This window comes from Myotis nattereri (genome assembly GCF_964212035.1).
Source record: "Myotis nattereri genome assembly, chromosome: 14".
Lineage (NCBI taxonomy): Eukaryota > Metazoa > Chordata > Mammalia > Chiroptera > Vespertilionidae > Myotis > Myotis nattereri.
The window spans coordinates 27,359,689-27,374,818 of record NC_138089.1 but is presented as its reverse complement, the minus strand read 5'-3'; the positions used below and the strand labels follow the sequence as shown (position 1 = coordinate 27,374,818).

Sequence of the window (15,130 nt, the reverse complement as noted above, 5' to 3'; positions counted from 1 at the left end):
CTATTTAATTGCTGTGACAACCCTGTGAGTAAGCACTCTTATTCTTCTCATTTTAGCCATGTGGAAACTGAGGCATGAAGCTATTTGCCCAAGGTCACACATAAGTGGCTGAGCGAGGATTCCAACCAGGCAGCCTGGAGCCAGAGTTACACTCTTGACCACTATATACTGCCATTTAGATGAGATACTGTTCCCTGAAATCCTACCATTATTCACTCATTTCTTTGGTGTTAAGAGTGTGGTCTTCTAGAACTCCATGGGAAAACACAGTATCCTCCCAGAGTGATAATTCCAAGACCCAGTGCAGGGGCTGTTCTTTCTCCTTAAAATGTTCTCACTAGTCTTTCCTATCTAGTGAACTTCTGGTCATCTTTCAAGATCTAGTCCAAATATCTACCCACCTCCACCCTTCCTTCCAAGAAGCTTCCTCAGGAAACCTGAAGAGCTGTCTTATGACAGCTGTGGTGCAGATGTCTGTATTTTACTACAATTGCTTTATATGTGTGTTTATTTTTTGTCACCAGCCTATGATGTTCTCAATTATAGAAACTTTGTTTCAGGTACTATGCTTGGCCCTAAATGGTAGAAAGATGGATGAGATATGGTTCATGACTTCAGAGAGTCCCCAAGTCTATTCTTGATGGACACATCTGATGTTTAAGACAAAATTATATAAGCAAAGGGTTATGTGGGCACAGAGCACAGAAAATTTACGTCTGATTAGGAGTGATATTTGAGCTGGGACTAAAGGACAAGGAAGATTTCAATGGGAGGAGGAGTGAGTTCCTTGGGGGAATTAACAATTTGTGCAAAGAGGAGAAGAATAGACTTGGAAACTATATTGGCAGGACTGCCATTTTCCCTGTGACTTCAGGCAAATCACTTCATTTTTTCCTATACTTCAGTTTCTCCCTCCTTAAAATTAGAATACTATCCACTCATTCCCCGGGATATGTGTTAACTATTAAATAAAATCATGTCTGGAAAACGCTTTGTGTAAAATGCTAAATGCCATAATTATGCTTCCTAATTCCTCTTAAGAATTAAACAAGATGGAGAACACCTACTGAGAGTTTACTCTGGGGCAGGCACCCTTTTATATACTTTGCAGGTACTATTTCCTTTACTGTCCTAGCAATCCTATAATGTAGGTATTATTACTATGATCATCCTACAAATGGAGGGTTGGGGAGGCACAAAGAGCTTCAGTTGTCTTGCCCAAGGTCACACAGCTATGAACTCCTGGAGCCCAGGTTTAAACCCAGTCGATACCTCAGAGGCTGAAGATGTATTAAAGATGCTCTCAGTCTGGCCAAGTTATGACACATCAGCTGAGAATAGACTGATGCGACAGGATGACCCTTTTCTGACGAGATGGAAATCAAGATCCTTCTCCTTCACCTCCATCAGCTGAGCATGTGGTTAATTGTAAGAACCACAGAGCTTGAATTTTTTTTCCTCTCAAACATTTTCTGTCCTTCACTTAAAACTGATTAGAAGAAAAACCCAGGCATAAAAGTTATAGAGATTTTACAGGTGTTCTTTTTAAAGAATAGAATAGGTTAACATTCTCCTGGTGAAACCTTGCCTGACAAGGTCATTGTTAAGAAATACAAAGCCAACAGAACAGCTGGATAAATCAGAAAAAATGAGGCCCCATATTCACTCAAATAAAATGGCATTTATCTGTATTTGAAAATGGCTCTCTAACATTTTTATTTTATTGGTAGGAGAGTTCCAACAGAACCCTAAAGCGATTATATAGAACACTAGGGCTTTTTAATAGCTTCTAATTTCACAAACCACAGTAATTTAAAAAGGAGCCGATGAACTGCTGGGAGCAGGGAGATTTCTGCTGGCGAATACAAATGTATTCTCTGCTACATTGCTTCTGCCTCTTTCTGGAGAGAAGCAAATGCACTCAGGAATGTGATGGAACTTTCCAGCTGGTGATTTTGCATTATCAGGAAGGAAAGTGTCTGTGAAAATGACTGATAATTAGGTGTGAAAGCCTGTAAGACTGAAAAATGGAGAAACATGGCGGAATCTTTATGTAAATCAAGGGCTGGACTCGGTACAATCTTTTGGAAGGGATTTTAGCAATGTGCTGACGCTTTGATCCAGCAATGTACGCAAAGGTCTATGTACAAGGATGTCCACTGTAGCATTGTTTGCACGTATGAAAATGGAAATAGTCTGTATCTGTCAACATGAAAATATTTAAGCAAATGATGGCATATCCATGGTTTAAAAAATTTTGCTGCTAATAAATAGAATGAGATAGATCTATATATTCTGACACAGAAAGATATCCCTGATATGTTAAATGAAAAAAAAAAGCAAATTGCAAAATAGTATCTATCCTACAATTCCATTTAAAAATGTTTTTAATGTTTATATATTCATAGGAGAACATCTGGAGGAATATGTATCAAAGGTTATCAGAGACTATCTCTGGGGGGGGGGTGGTATACATATTTTTGTAATGTTTACATTTTTATGTAAAGCATGGATTACTTTCACAAAGAGAGGGGGGAAAACAAAACGAAGTTGAATTATTACCACAAGGGAGGAAAGCAGAAAACATAACATGGCTGGTAGAGATTTATTCATTATCTTCGGGTGAGAGGTTTCAGTGTAATCCTGCAGTAAATGCATTTCAGGTTCTGGCAGTCGGGCAAGGGTGATATTTACTCAGAATGAACCAGAATGGTTTTGCTCACAGAGAGAGGCTGAGACGCACTCCGTCTCCCTCCTGCAGCCCTTATTCTGGTCTCCCTTGTCCCTTCAGCTACTGCTGTTGCTGTTCAACGTTGGCTGATGGAACAGAACCAGCTGACCTCTCATTTCTTTCTCTTGCCTCAGAAGCCACCTATTTAAGAAGTCACTAAAACAAAGTGGTAAATAGCTTGGCCTTTGGCTTTTGGGAGCCCTGGGTTAAAATCTCCTGTGTGCATTTTGGAAATTTGCTTCTCCTTTTAGGCACTCTGTTTCTTCATCCTATATAATAAAACCCTAATATGCAAATAAACCAAACAGGGAAATGACCAGTCAGCCTCCCCTCCCCCCAAGAGGAAGGCAACTGGGGGCGGTGATGGGGGGCAGGGGGGCAAGTCTGGCCAGCGAGTGGTGCCAGGCCACCAGCCAAGGCAGAGTGCCAGTGGGGGCCCCCCAATCGTCCTGCTCACTGGTTGCCCCACAGATCAGCCCTGATCACTGGCCAGTCCTAGGGATCCTACCCTATATATTGGGAACAGTCTTTTAGATTTAAAAATTAAAACTGGCAAGGCTACTCTAACACTGAAAAAACAGGATGATGCAGTGATGACATGCATGGACTCTGGCTTGCACATTTTGTGGTCAGCCCTGTTTCTGATACTTATAACTGTATGAGAAAGCCAATTAATTAATGTTCTCTCTGCTTCAGTTGTTTTACCCCTAGGATGGGGAAAATGGTACTACTGCCTCAGAAGGATCTTGTTTTGTACTACTTTTTATAATCAGGGCAAAAAAATGTACCTGCTCATACAACAGCAAGACACCTTTCATCTGTATGAAAAGTATGGTCACTGGTGCATGCAGCATCCCAGATTGCGAGAGGGATGTCCAACTGCCAGTTTAGGCCCAATCCCAGGCCTAAACCAGCAGTCAAGGGGACTCCCCCCCTCCCCCCGCCACCTTGCAGGAATTTCGAGCACAGGGCCTCTAGTCTGAAAAATGATACTCTTGAAGAACCTGCTTCATGGGGCTTTTGGGATGATGGAAAAAGTTAGATTTCTTGGAATAATAAATAAACAAATGTCATTTATTATAATTGTCACTGCACCTATCAATTCTTCTTCCTGATCTTCTGCCTGATAAACTCTTACTCATCCTTCAAAGCCTGGCTCAGATGCCATCACTGCGAAATCTCCTCCATTCTTTCCTTGCACACCCAGAACTGATTAACGCTCCCTCGTCAGAGGTCCTGCAGGGTGTTGGGCACCCAACTTCATACTGTACTTTATATTCTGGGTTGGTTTGTCTGTCCCCTCCACAGACTCTGAGCTCCTGCAAAGCATCTCAAATCCTCAGCACTTAACCTCAGTGCCAGCTCTAGGTTTGAATTCAAATAATCATCTTTCAAATGGAATTAATCCCACCCCAGCCTTTATCACCCCAGGCCAGGAGTCTTTAGTTCATAGTGAAACTATGGTAACAGTTTCCCAACTCCAAACCAGGCTAACATTTGAGCCCAACAGGTCCCTGCTCAAAACACTTCCAGGACATCGTAGAATTGTAGGATGTGGACCCAGACCTAGGTTTTAGCTCCAGTTTTGCCACAAGCTGATGTGATCCTAACCACATTGCCTTTTCTCTCTGACTTAGCTTCTTCATCTCTAAAATGGAGGCAATAACTGCCTCCCACAGGACAGCAGAGGGGAGGGACTTCATGAAAAATTCACGTGAAATGCATCAACATTATTCAAATCTACCTGTTACTACTTCTTTTATCTTTTATTTTTATTTTTTTTAAAATATATTTTATTGATTTTTTACAGAGAAGAAGGGAGAGGGATAGAGAGTTAGAAACATCGATGAGAGAGATCGATCAGCTGCCTCCTGCACGCCCCCCACTGGGGATGTGCCCGCAACCAGGGTACATGCCCTTGACCGGAATCGAACCCGGGACCCTTGAGTCCGCAGGCCGACGCTCTATCCACTGAGCCAAACCGGTTCGGCTACTTCTTTTATTTTTGAGAGGCAGTGTACGCAGGAAAAAGGAAAGTATTTGAAAAGTCTCTGTCCTGGAAGTCAAACTACATCCTGAATGGCCCTGTGATCCTAAGCAAGTTTCTCTAGTTACACAAAGAGGTGAGCTCTCACCTGGGGTCATGTTTATTCAAAGGAAACACTTAATGCACCCTTTTGTGAGATTAATGCCCAGGGCAAAGGGGCAGAATCTCTTCTCCACCCTTAATATTAAATACCAATATGAGAGGACATAGGTGCAGTCCTTTACCATTTATGGAGCACTTTCATACCCATCATTGGACTTGAAAAGGGGTTTAATGGGAAGAAATCACAGCCACATATTAACAGTGATAGTCTCTGGACTGGACGTGATTTTGATTTTATTTGTGTTTTCCTAAACTTTGAAAATCTACACTTTTGTTGTTGGCTACAGATAATGGTTGCATAACATGATGAATGTACTGAATGCCATTGAATTCTACGTAAAGTGTACAATTTTGCTATGTGAAAACTCACCTCATTAAACAACCTTCTGCAATACACACGAACGATTTTATAGTCATTTATTAAAATGTGGTTTGAGGCGAGAACAAAAAAGCAGTGCCGTCAGCCAACAACCCTCTCCCCCAGCGGTAAGTCCAGCCTGCAGTGAGCTCCTCCGACCACCAGGGGTCTCCGCAAGCCCTTGCGTCCTCACACACGGGCGGGCGCCTTCTCTTGCGCCCCGGTAGCGCGTGTGCGTGCCAGAGGCGTGGCTGGGGTTGGCCGCTCGCCGGTGCGACCGGCACGCTGGTTCTTGCTGGTTCCTCCTGCTCGTATCTCCGGCTCCAGAATCCCCGCGTTCAGGCCGGTCCCGGTCTTTCATCTCCCCACCCCTTAACCCCCTGCCGGGTGTCCGTTCCCCGCCCCGCTGCCCTCCGCCCTGCTCCGCCAAGGGTCCTGGCCTCAGCCTCGGCCCATGGCGCTGCAGGCGCTGCAGAGCTCGGGGGTGGCCTTCCGCAGGATCCTGTCTCACTTCCCCGAGGAGCTGAGCCTGGCTTTCGCCTATGGCTCCGGGGTGTACCGCCAGGCGGGGCCCAGCTCCGACCAGAAGGTGAGCCCGGCCCGGAGCCCGCCCCACGCCGAGCATCGGCCAGGTCGCACGAGTTTCCTTTCGCCTTTCATCCCACCCAGAGCCCTGGAGCTGCCTGTCTGCCCCGCGCCCTCCACATCTCAACCGGCCAAGTACAGACTTCGTATGGAAGTGCTCCTCGTCCCACAGCGGCGTGAGCTGAGGTTTTAGGACAAGTAGGAGGAGCCCACCTCCGTCCAGAGCAGGAGATGCAATTATGTGGAGGCGAAAGCTGATGCAGAGGCAGGAGGGTAGAAAAGAAATATTTGCCAGGTGCTAGCTCGGTGTTGTGCACCTTGGCTGAACATGGAGTTCTCTGAGAAGCTTAGAAAACAAAAACAAAACCCTGATGCCTGGGTTCCATCAGCGGAGATTCTGATTTAATTGGGGGCGTGGGGCGGGGAGACCTGGGCTTCAAGAATTTCAGAACCTTCCCAGGTGATTCTGATGCACAGCCGAGCTTGAGAGGGACACGTCAGTGGCTGTAGGACAGTGGTTCTCAGCCTTGGCTGCACATGGGAATCACCTGGGAATCTTTTTAAAAATCCTGATTTCTGGGCCTCATCCTCCGGAAAGTCTCTTTCTTTGTTATGGGGTGGGGCCACAACATTAGTAACAAAGAATCAGAATTTCCGGAGGATGCGGCCCAGAAATCGGGATTTTTAAAAAGATTCCCAGGTGATTCTAATTGTGCAGCCAAGGTTGAGAACCACTGCTGTAGGAGAAAATACAAAATGATCTTCGTGGCTTCAGAAAGCGGAGGGACTGGTTGGAGGGCCAGGACTGGTGCAGGGAAGTCAGCTAAGTTAGTGGGGGACCGGTGGGTTTACCCAGGCGCAGGACATTTACCCACACTAGTTAGGATGTGGCCGGATCGCACTGCGGGGCTGGCTGAGCACAGCAGCGGTGAGGGTACAGTTTTCCTAGTGACAGCAGATTTTCCTCTGAAAATAAAGTTTACTTCCAAGGTGGAGACAAGATTCAAGACAAGCAGAAGAGGGACAGGCAGATATTTTTTCATTTAAACGAAGCTGTTTAAACGAAGCTTTCTATCTGGGCTTTAGAGTGTTTGCTGAATTAATGTAAAAGGAACAAAAGTCCAAGTAGAGTTGTCTTCTGTGTGTGCAACTGTTCTGAACTGTATTGCTATTTGCTCTAGTTCTTACACAGCCCAACAGCTCACTGTCATTTTCAATAAACTAAGGAAATGGAAGTGTGCAGATGACCATAGAGCAGAGATGGCGAACCTATGATACACGTGTCAGAGGTGACATGCGAACTCATTTTTTTGGTTGATTTTTCTTTGTTAAATGGCATTTAAATATATAAAGTAAATATCAAAAATATAAGTCTTTGTTTTACTATGGTTGCAAATATCAAAAAATTTCTATATGTGACACAGCACCAGAGTTAAGTTAGGGTTTTTCAAAGTGCTGACACGCCGAGCTCAAAAGGTTCGCCATCACTGCCATAGAGCCTTCTGGATTTGGATGCCTGGCTGTAATCTGTCTGGCCATCTATAATGTTGCTTGGATTTGCTGTCTTCTACATATACAAGTTTTTGTTGTTTTAATCCTCACCGGAGGATATGTTTATTGATTTTATAGAGAGAGGAAGAGGGAGGGAGGGGGGAAAGAGAGAGAAACATCAGTTATTTACTTCCTGAACACCCCAGACTGGGGATCGAACCTGTGACCTAGGTATGTGCCCTGACTTGGAATCCTGCAACCTTTTGGTGTATGGGACGATGCTCCAACCCGCTGAGCCACAACGGCCAAGGTTATACTAGTTTTTAATACTTTTTAAAAAACTGACAGCATATGAGAAATTATAGATTATAAGTGTATAAATTATAGGTTATTAGAGGTAGTTATTTTTTTAAAAAACATTAACATAATGATACAGTTTTAAAAAACATGTCCACCTGAAATCTTAAGCATCCAGTTTTTTGTGGATGACGTTATGGGAAACCCAGAGCAGGCCTTAGCCTCCCGATTCTGTAGCCACCTCTTTATTTTTCCATGAAGATTTTCCTTTGAGCAGAGGTGGAATTCCCTCCAAGAAAAAGTCCTTCCTTTGCTTTCCCTCACTTTCATGTCCTACAGTTAACAAGCCTTGCAGGCTCCAACACCTGAGTCTCTGCCAGATCAGTCTCTATGCCCTTCATTGCCTCAGTGTCTTTTCTTTCCTCACCTGGAATCTTGCAGTTGGCCTCCAATGGGGTTTCCCAGCCTTTATTTTCTCCTCCCGCCAGTGAGCTCTTCTGCAAGAAAATTTCTTATTATGGCATCCAGCCTCTCTATCTGGTCTCATCTCCCTCCACTCCCCTGCCTGCATTCTATTCCAGCCATCGCGAACCGAACACAGCACAGTTCTCGTATCCACAGAGTGTTTTCCTCCAACAGGATCCCTTTCCCTGTGCTCTTCCTACTACTTCCACCAGGCCTGCTTTTTAAGTCTTGCACATTCTTCAAGGCTCAGACCGTCAGTCTTGAAAAATGTAATTTTACAGGGAGGTTTCTCCTTCCTGTTGACCCAGTTTTGAGTGAAATGGGTACATTTTGCATCCTTCTCTCAGATCCATTTCCTGATGATTTGTCTGTTTCCTCAGTAGTCTTTGAGCTCGTTACTACCACCTCCTGATCTATCAGCTCATTGTAGGTCCTCGGTGAGTGGTTGGCACATGGGTGAGAGTTAGCATTTCCCTTTACATGATACTGTATAGAGCTTATGCATGGGTTATTTCATCTGGAAGAAAAGTGGAGCATGTTCAGCAACATTGATGTGAAAGGCAGTGTAGAAGAGTGGCTCAGCACACAGAATATGGAACCAGATTATATCTGCTACTCGCCAGCTGTGTGTCCTTGGGCAAGGAACGTAGTCTGTGCCTTGTGGTTTTCTTCCAAAAAATTGGGATAGTAACAGTGCCTACCTTGTATGATTTGTTTTGAGGATAAAACGAGTCACTGTATGTGTGTGTGTGTACACACATATATATATACACACGTATATAACATATAAAGTGTTTAGAAGAGTGTTGGTATGACAGTAAATGTTAAATAAACATTGTAACGTGTATTGATGAAAACAGCGCACATTGGTTCCAGAGACTTGCTTAAATTTCTCTTGAAAATCCCAGGTCTTTCATTAATCATAATGGCATAAAATTTTAGAACTTTCCACTGTTATCTGGGTGCCTTTCTAGGAATTAAAATTAAAATCATTCTCTTTTCTTCACCTCCCAGAAAGCCATGCTGGATTTTGTGTTCACAGTAGATGACCCTGTTGCATGGCATTCAAAGAACCTGAAGAAAAATTGGAGCCATTACTCTTTCCTAAAAGTTTTGGGGCCCAAGATTATCACCACTATCCAGAATAACTATGGCGCTGGAGTTTACTACAATACATTGATCATGTGTGACAGTAAGGTAAGTGACTTTGGTTTTTGTCTTCTCTTGGGTTGTTATTAACCTTTGTTGTTAGAATACTAGCTAAATAGGTATGTTCTTGCAGTCAGGAAATGTTCCAGCTCCTGTAGATCAGTGATGGCGAACCTATGACACGCGTGTCAGAGGTGACATGCGAACATTTTTTTTGGTTGATTTTTCTTTGTTAAATGGCATGTAAATATATAAAATAAATATCAAAAATATAAATCTTTGTTTTACTATGGTTGCAAATATCAAAAAATTTCTATATGTGACACGGCCCCAGAGTTAAGCTAGGGTTTTTCAAAATGCTGACACGCCGAGCTCAAAAGGTTCGCCATCACTGTGCTAGATGAAGGTGGTCAAGTGTGACTGGCTTTATGACTGGCTTTTTTTTTTGCCTTTGGCCAAGTGGTTCTCATATATTAATGTGCATCAGAATTCCTTAGAGTGCCTGTTAGACACAGATTGCTGGGCCCCACTCCAGAGTTCCTGATTCAGTAAGTCTGGGGTAGAGCTTGAGGCTTTGCTTTTTTTTTTTTTTTTGTAAATTGAGATATAATTGTCATATAACATTGTATTAATTTTAGGTGTACAACAGGGATATATGTATATATTATGAAATGATCACCATAAGTTTAGTTAGTATCCATACCCACACATAGTTACATTTTCTTGTGATGAGAACTTTAAAGATTTATTCTCTGACAAGCTTCTTGCTGGTCTGAAAAACACACTTTGAGAACCAATGGTTTAGTCAGTGGCTCATTAAGGACCAGAGTGGAAATTAATCTTATCTATATGGAAGGACTGACATTCTTCCAGGAAGGATTTGCAAGTGAAGAGGATATTATAGGTATTTAGGAGCATGTGGTGCCAAGTAGTAGGAACCTCTTGGTGTCAGCAGGTGGGTGGAGCTTGATGAATTGTTGGAGAGCAGGTAAGATGCTCAGATCCCGGCAGAGGGTTGTCTGGTAGCGGGAACCCTGCTGGACTGCCTTTCATATGAAGGAGCCCAGTCTCTAGGAGGGCTGCCAAGAACTAGGCAGGATCCCAACTTAAGAAGACCACCGGGTACTAAATCCAGTCTCCTAGAGTTAAGCTGGGCTAAGGATGACATATGGGTTCCACCAGCTGTGCCAACTCTGCTCAATGCTGCTGATTGCTTAGAGCAGTCATACTTTGACGTGCAGTCACCTAAAGATCTTGTTGAATGCAGATCCTGATTCAGTTGGTCTGGAATGGAGCCTGAGATTCTGTAATTTTGTCAAGCTCCCAGGTGATGCTGATGTTATTGGTCAGTGGGCCACACTTTGAAGGCCAGGAGGGTGAGTACTGACTGAGCAAGATTTTGAAGACCTGTCTGAACTTGGCAGGAAGCTGTGCTGTGATTATTGGTGATGTCTGCGTAACCTTTGGGCCCTGAATTTACCTTTTTGGTTGAGGGCCAATCCTGCTCCACCTGCACTTTGCAGATGAAAAAAACCACGGTTCATGGAGAAAATAACTTCCATAAGCTCAGGCAGCTAGGCAGTGACAGGCCCTGACTTCCAGGGCAGTGGTGTTTCAATTACCTCCCAGCTTTTGCATGCCGACAGCAAGAAGGCTCCCTGCAAGACTGAGGCTAGAGTGGAGGGAAGGTTATTCAGCACAGCCTTCTGTGTGCACTTTAGTCATGCCAAGTGCGTAGCTTTGTTCTTTGCCCATAATGAATATTATGCTGAGCCTATCTCTAATTAGTAGTTTCAAACAATATTAAAAGCTCCAGTAACCAAATATTTGGGCATAATTATATGCCAAAGGGACTGTACTTTTTAATTAAATTTCTTTAGCTACTTCGTAGATATTTGTAGCCTGAGAAGGCCATTGGGATACTGAAGTTCAACAGAACGAGGCCAGAGATACTTGTTGAAACAAATGGTATTTTGTAACCTGGAACAATTGCATTCGGAGTTTGTACAAATTACTGTTGCATGAGCTTGACCATAATTCCATGTTCAGCACTGATAGATGTTGCTCTGTAATTATAAAAGTGTTTAGAATAGTCCATAGTGAAAGAGAAATTTACCATGTAAAGGGTGTCAGTAAAAACTTCTAATTATGAACAAAACTTCTTGTACTTTGTGGTAAAATGAACGTTGGAAGCCCAGACTAAAATTCAGGGACCTAGTTTTGTCTCTGCTACTAATGGTGCCACCTTGGGCTTGTCATTTATTCTCTCTGAGCCTCAGGTTTCTTATTTCTCAAGGGAGAAGCATGAAATATATTATAGCTACTCAAACTGTCTGTGCTGGAGGACCAATTTTTTATTTCCAGCTCATTGAGGACCAGTACTAGATAGCCTCTAAGTGCCATTCTGCCTTTTAACATCACAAGAGTCTGAGTTAAAATAGTGGTCATGTCATCTCATATACCTGAGGGGACAACTCAGTCTTGGAAACGTATCCTTTGCAAATATTTTTGGTAGAAATGGGTGCTTTACAAAGTAGGCATTTTGAGTGGCTTTGGAAATCAAGGTACTACTCTGAGCAGAAATGTATTTCTTTATATTTTTCATTTGCATAAACAACAATACAGTCTTTTGCTTCTTTTCATGTCCATTTCTTTTCTTTTCCAGCTTATCAAATATGGAGTTATTAGCACTAGTATTTTGATTGAAGATCTCCTCAACTGGAATACCTTATACATTGCTGGACGACTCCAAAAACCAGTGAGTGTTTTATTGGCTGCCACAATTAGGGACACCTCTCCTCTCTGCACCTGACCTTACTTTGATCTTTGATTGCAATGAGATGGAACTCCAGGAAATAGAATTAAGTTTCAGACTCCTGTTCCTCTCTAAGAATTCATTGCCAAACAATATCTAGATATTATCCACATTACTCCTGCCCTCTCTCTGTAGATTCTTCAGTTGTCTGGATGGATCAGGCACAAAGTTAGACCTTTTGGGCTGGAGAGAATGGCAGAAGAAATGCCCAGGGCTTCAGTGGAGCCTCTGTCAGTTTGACCCAAATCACCTTATCTTCTAGAATGTGTCATGGGGCATTGTTTGTCCACTGACATATCCCAGCAGTACCTGGGACAGTGCCTGACACATAGTAATCATTCAGCAAATGTTTGTTGAAGAAATGAATGAACCAGGTAGTTATGCTGAGGGGAGTGGATTCTAATCCCCTTTATTATCCTCCTCAGGCCAATGGTGAGATAGTGTGGTAGGGTCCTTCCTTAATTGGGGATACAGCTAGAGGAGGCTGTCGAGGGTAATGTCTCCCTGGGCTTCAATAGAAACAGAAAATAAAACAAAACAGGAAAAAAGTGGAGAGGACTTGAACTTTTAACTTCTATTTGAAAATGTCATGTTTCTCCTTCATGCAGATATATAGTCTATTTTCTGAGAAAAGGTCTTTTCATAGTTAGAGAACTAGGTGACATAGTCACAGTTGCCAATCTCACAGCAAGGAAAATTTTTCCTTGTGCTGTCAGAGGGTCTCAGGCCCTAAAAGACAGTGCATGGATTGTTGTTAAATGTCTCCCATAAGAGTGATTATGCTGCTTCTCCTTTTGTCAATTATGGCAAAAGGTTAGAGATTTATACAATATTAGCTTACTTGGTTGTATCATACAAATCTCTATTGATATACATGGCAGTCAAGATTCTCTGGTCTTGCATCTGGGTTTAAAATTTAAATGTTTGTGGAATTGTGCACCTAAAACATATATAATTTTTTAAATCAGTGTCACACCAATAAATTCAATAAAAAGGAAAATAAATAAAATTCCATGTAGAAAAACAAATTTAAGGGTGTAGCTCATTAAAATGTCCAGAAACTTTGATAAAGGCAATAGTTCATTGATATAACCATATGTAAAAATTTGTCAGGCTGTATCTGTTAGACTTGTATACTTTATGTAATTTTTCAGTAAGAACATTATTTTTAAAGTTAAACAATAGGCTTACCTAAGTAATTTCATATCTATATAGATGAATTTCTCATTTCTAGGCTAGATAACTAGTAAAGCACATAATTAAGCAAATAAATGCAGTTGAAAATTTATAAATATTAATTTTCTTTCCAGGTGTTTTAATTTACAAAATATGTTGCTTGACAGGAAGAAAAATGAATGTGGAATGAAAAGCTTAGGTCTTATTCATTCCTGCCACTTGTTAGCTATTTATGTGAACATGGGCAACTTGTTTTATATTTCTGAACCTCTAATAATTTATTTGTAGAATGGGGACAACAATGTTTGCCCTGTCTACTTCAAGAAGGTGTTGAAAAGTGGAAGCAGAATAGAAATACTAGAAAAGAACCAAACATTTTAGAATCAGACACATCTGTTGGGTCCCAGCTCTGATATTCCCAGCTATGTGACCCTGTACCAGTGCCTTAATCTCTCTGAGCCTTGAAACATCGTTATCTATGGATAAGGCTGATCGCACTTCAAAAGACATTTGAGAAATGCCTAGATCTAAAATGGCTGGCACTTAATAGACATTCAGGAAAAAAATCTTTCATTTCCCATTGTTCTTGCCCATCTCAGAGTTATTTTTAGATAAAATGAGATCTTGAATGTGAAATTGTTATTCTCTGTACTGTGTTTTGTGCTTGAAATATTTCAATTAAAAAAAAATAGACATTAGGGCCCTACGGATGAAGCTCAGTGGTTGAGCGTCAACCTATGAACCAGGAGATCATGGTTCGATTCCTGGTCACGGCACATGGCTGGGTTGTGGGCTCGATCCCTGGTAGGGGCATGCAGGATGCAGCTAATCAATTATTGTCTCTCATCATTGATGTTTCTTTCTCTCTCTCCCCTCTCTCTTTCTCTCTGAAATCAATAAAAAATATACATATATTTTTATATTATTTATTTTTTAATATTTTTATTGATTTCAGAGAGGAAAGGAGAGGGGGAGAGAGAGAGAGAGAGAGAGAGAGAGAAACATCAGTGATGAGAGAAATTCATTGATGGTTGCCTCCTGCACGCCCCCTACTGGGGATCGAGCCCACAACCCGGGCATGTGCCCTTGACCGGAATCAAACCTGGGATCTTTCAGTCCCCAGGCCAACGCTCTGTCCACTGAGCCAAACCAGTTAGCAAATACTAGTATATATATTTTTTAAAATTGACATTAGAAAGCTAAAAATGCCACAAAATCCTAGAATGTAAGCACTGACTGGAAATGACCTCAGATTTTTATCTAAATGCCATATATCCTGGTAATATAAAAACAACAATTTAAGACAAGTAGTAGCAGCTACATTTATATCATGCAAAATGGCATTTCTCAGCTAACTTGGGGAAGAAAATGTCATTGATAACAATGACTATGTGACCTCAGGCTTATTAAGCTTCTAGCAAAAGAAAATCAGGATACGTATCTTTAAAAATCATTTGAAAGTGTTGGCCATAACACGTTAAAAAAAAAAAATCATAAGTGGGTGAATTAACTCTTCCACCCACTCCTGCTCTCAGTTTCCCTCTAGTGGAAATCCCTGTTAACCATTCTCAAGATGACTGTCTTTAAACAAACTATTTTTACCTCTAGGTGGCAGCAAATATTAATCAAATGAACAAATCTGATAGAAAGAAAGAGTTGGTAGTATTTTAATAAAAAGAATGGGTAAATGTCTTAGGAAAGAATTGTGAGGAAATGAGTGTGAATTCTTTGTTTTTATGTGTTTTAAAAGAAGGAGTTACATTTAATCACATTGTCTAAAGCTCTAAAATTATCTTCGGTATCGCTACTAGAATAGAATCTCTCAGTCACTAGCAATTTAAGTGTTTAAAATATACAGGGGGTATAGGTACTTCCTGTAATTTCCATTTTTAAAAAATATGTTTTTATTGATTT

At 41.8% G+C, this 15,130-nt stretch overlaps 1 protein-coding gene across 5 annotated transcripts in view; it reads left to right on the top strand.

Annotated features, from left to right (window-relative positions):
- The first annotated feature begins 5,453 nt into the window (after positions 1-5,453).
- Positions 5,454-15,130, top strand: part of TAMM41 (TAM41 mitochondrial translocator assembly and maintenance homolog) — a 79,416-nt gene continuing 69,739 nt past the window's right edge. Inside the window, exons 1-3 of one of the 5 annotated variants that reach the window (XM_081105636.1) lie at positions 5,454-5,827; positions 9,091-9,273; positions 11,891-11,983. In XM_081105636.1, the coding sequence (XP_080961762.1) occupies positions 5,693-5,827; positions 9,091-9,273; positions 11,891-11,983 (411 nt within the window). In that variant the 5' untranslated portion in view covers positions 5,454-5,692. Of the gene's footprint in view, positions 5,828-5,874; positions 5,959-6,474; positions 7,113-7,289; positions 7,625-9,090; positions 9,274-11,890; positions 11,984-15,130 lie in introns of those variants that run through there. The other 4 variants (XM_081105637.1, XM_081105639.1, XM_081105638.1 and 1 more) reach the window with 4 other exon arrangements.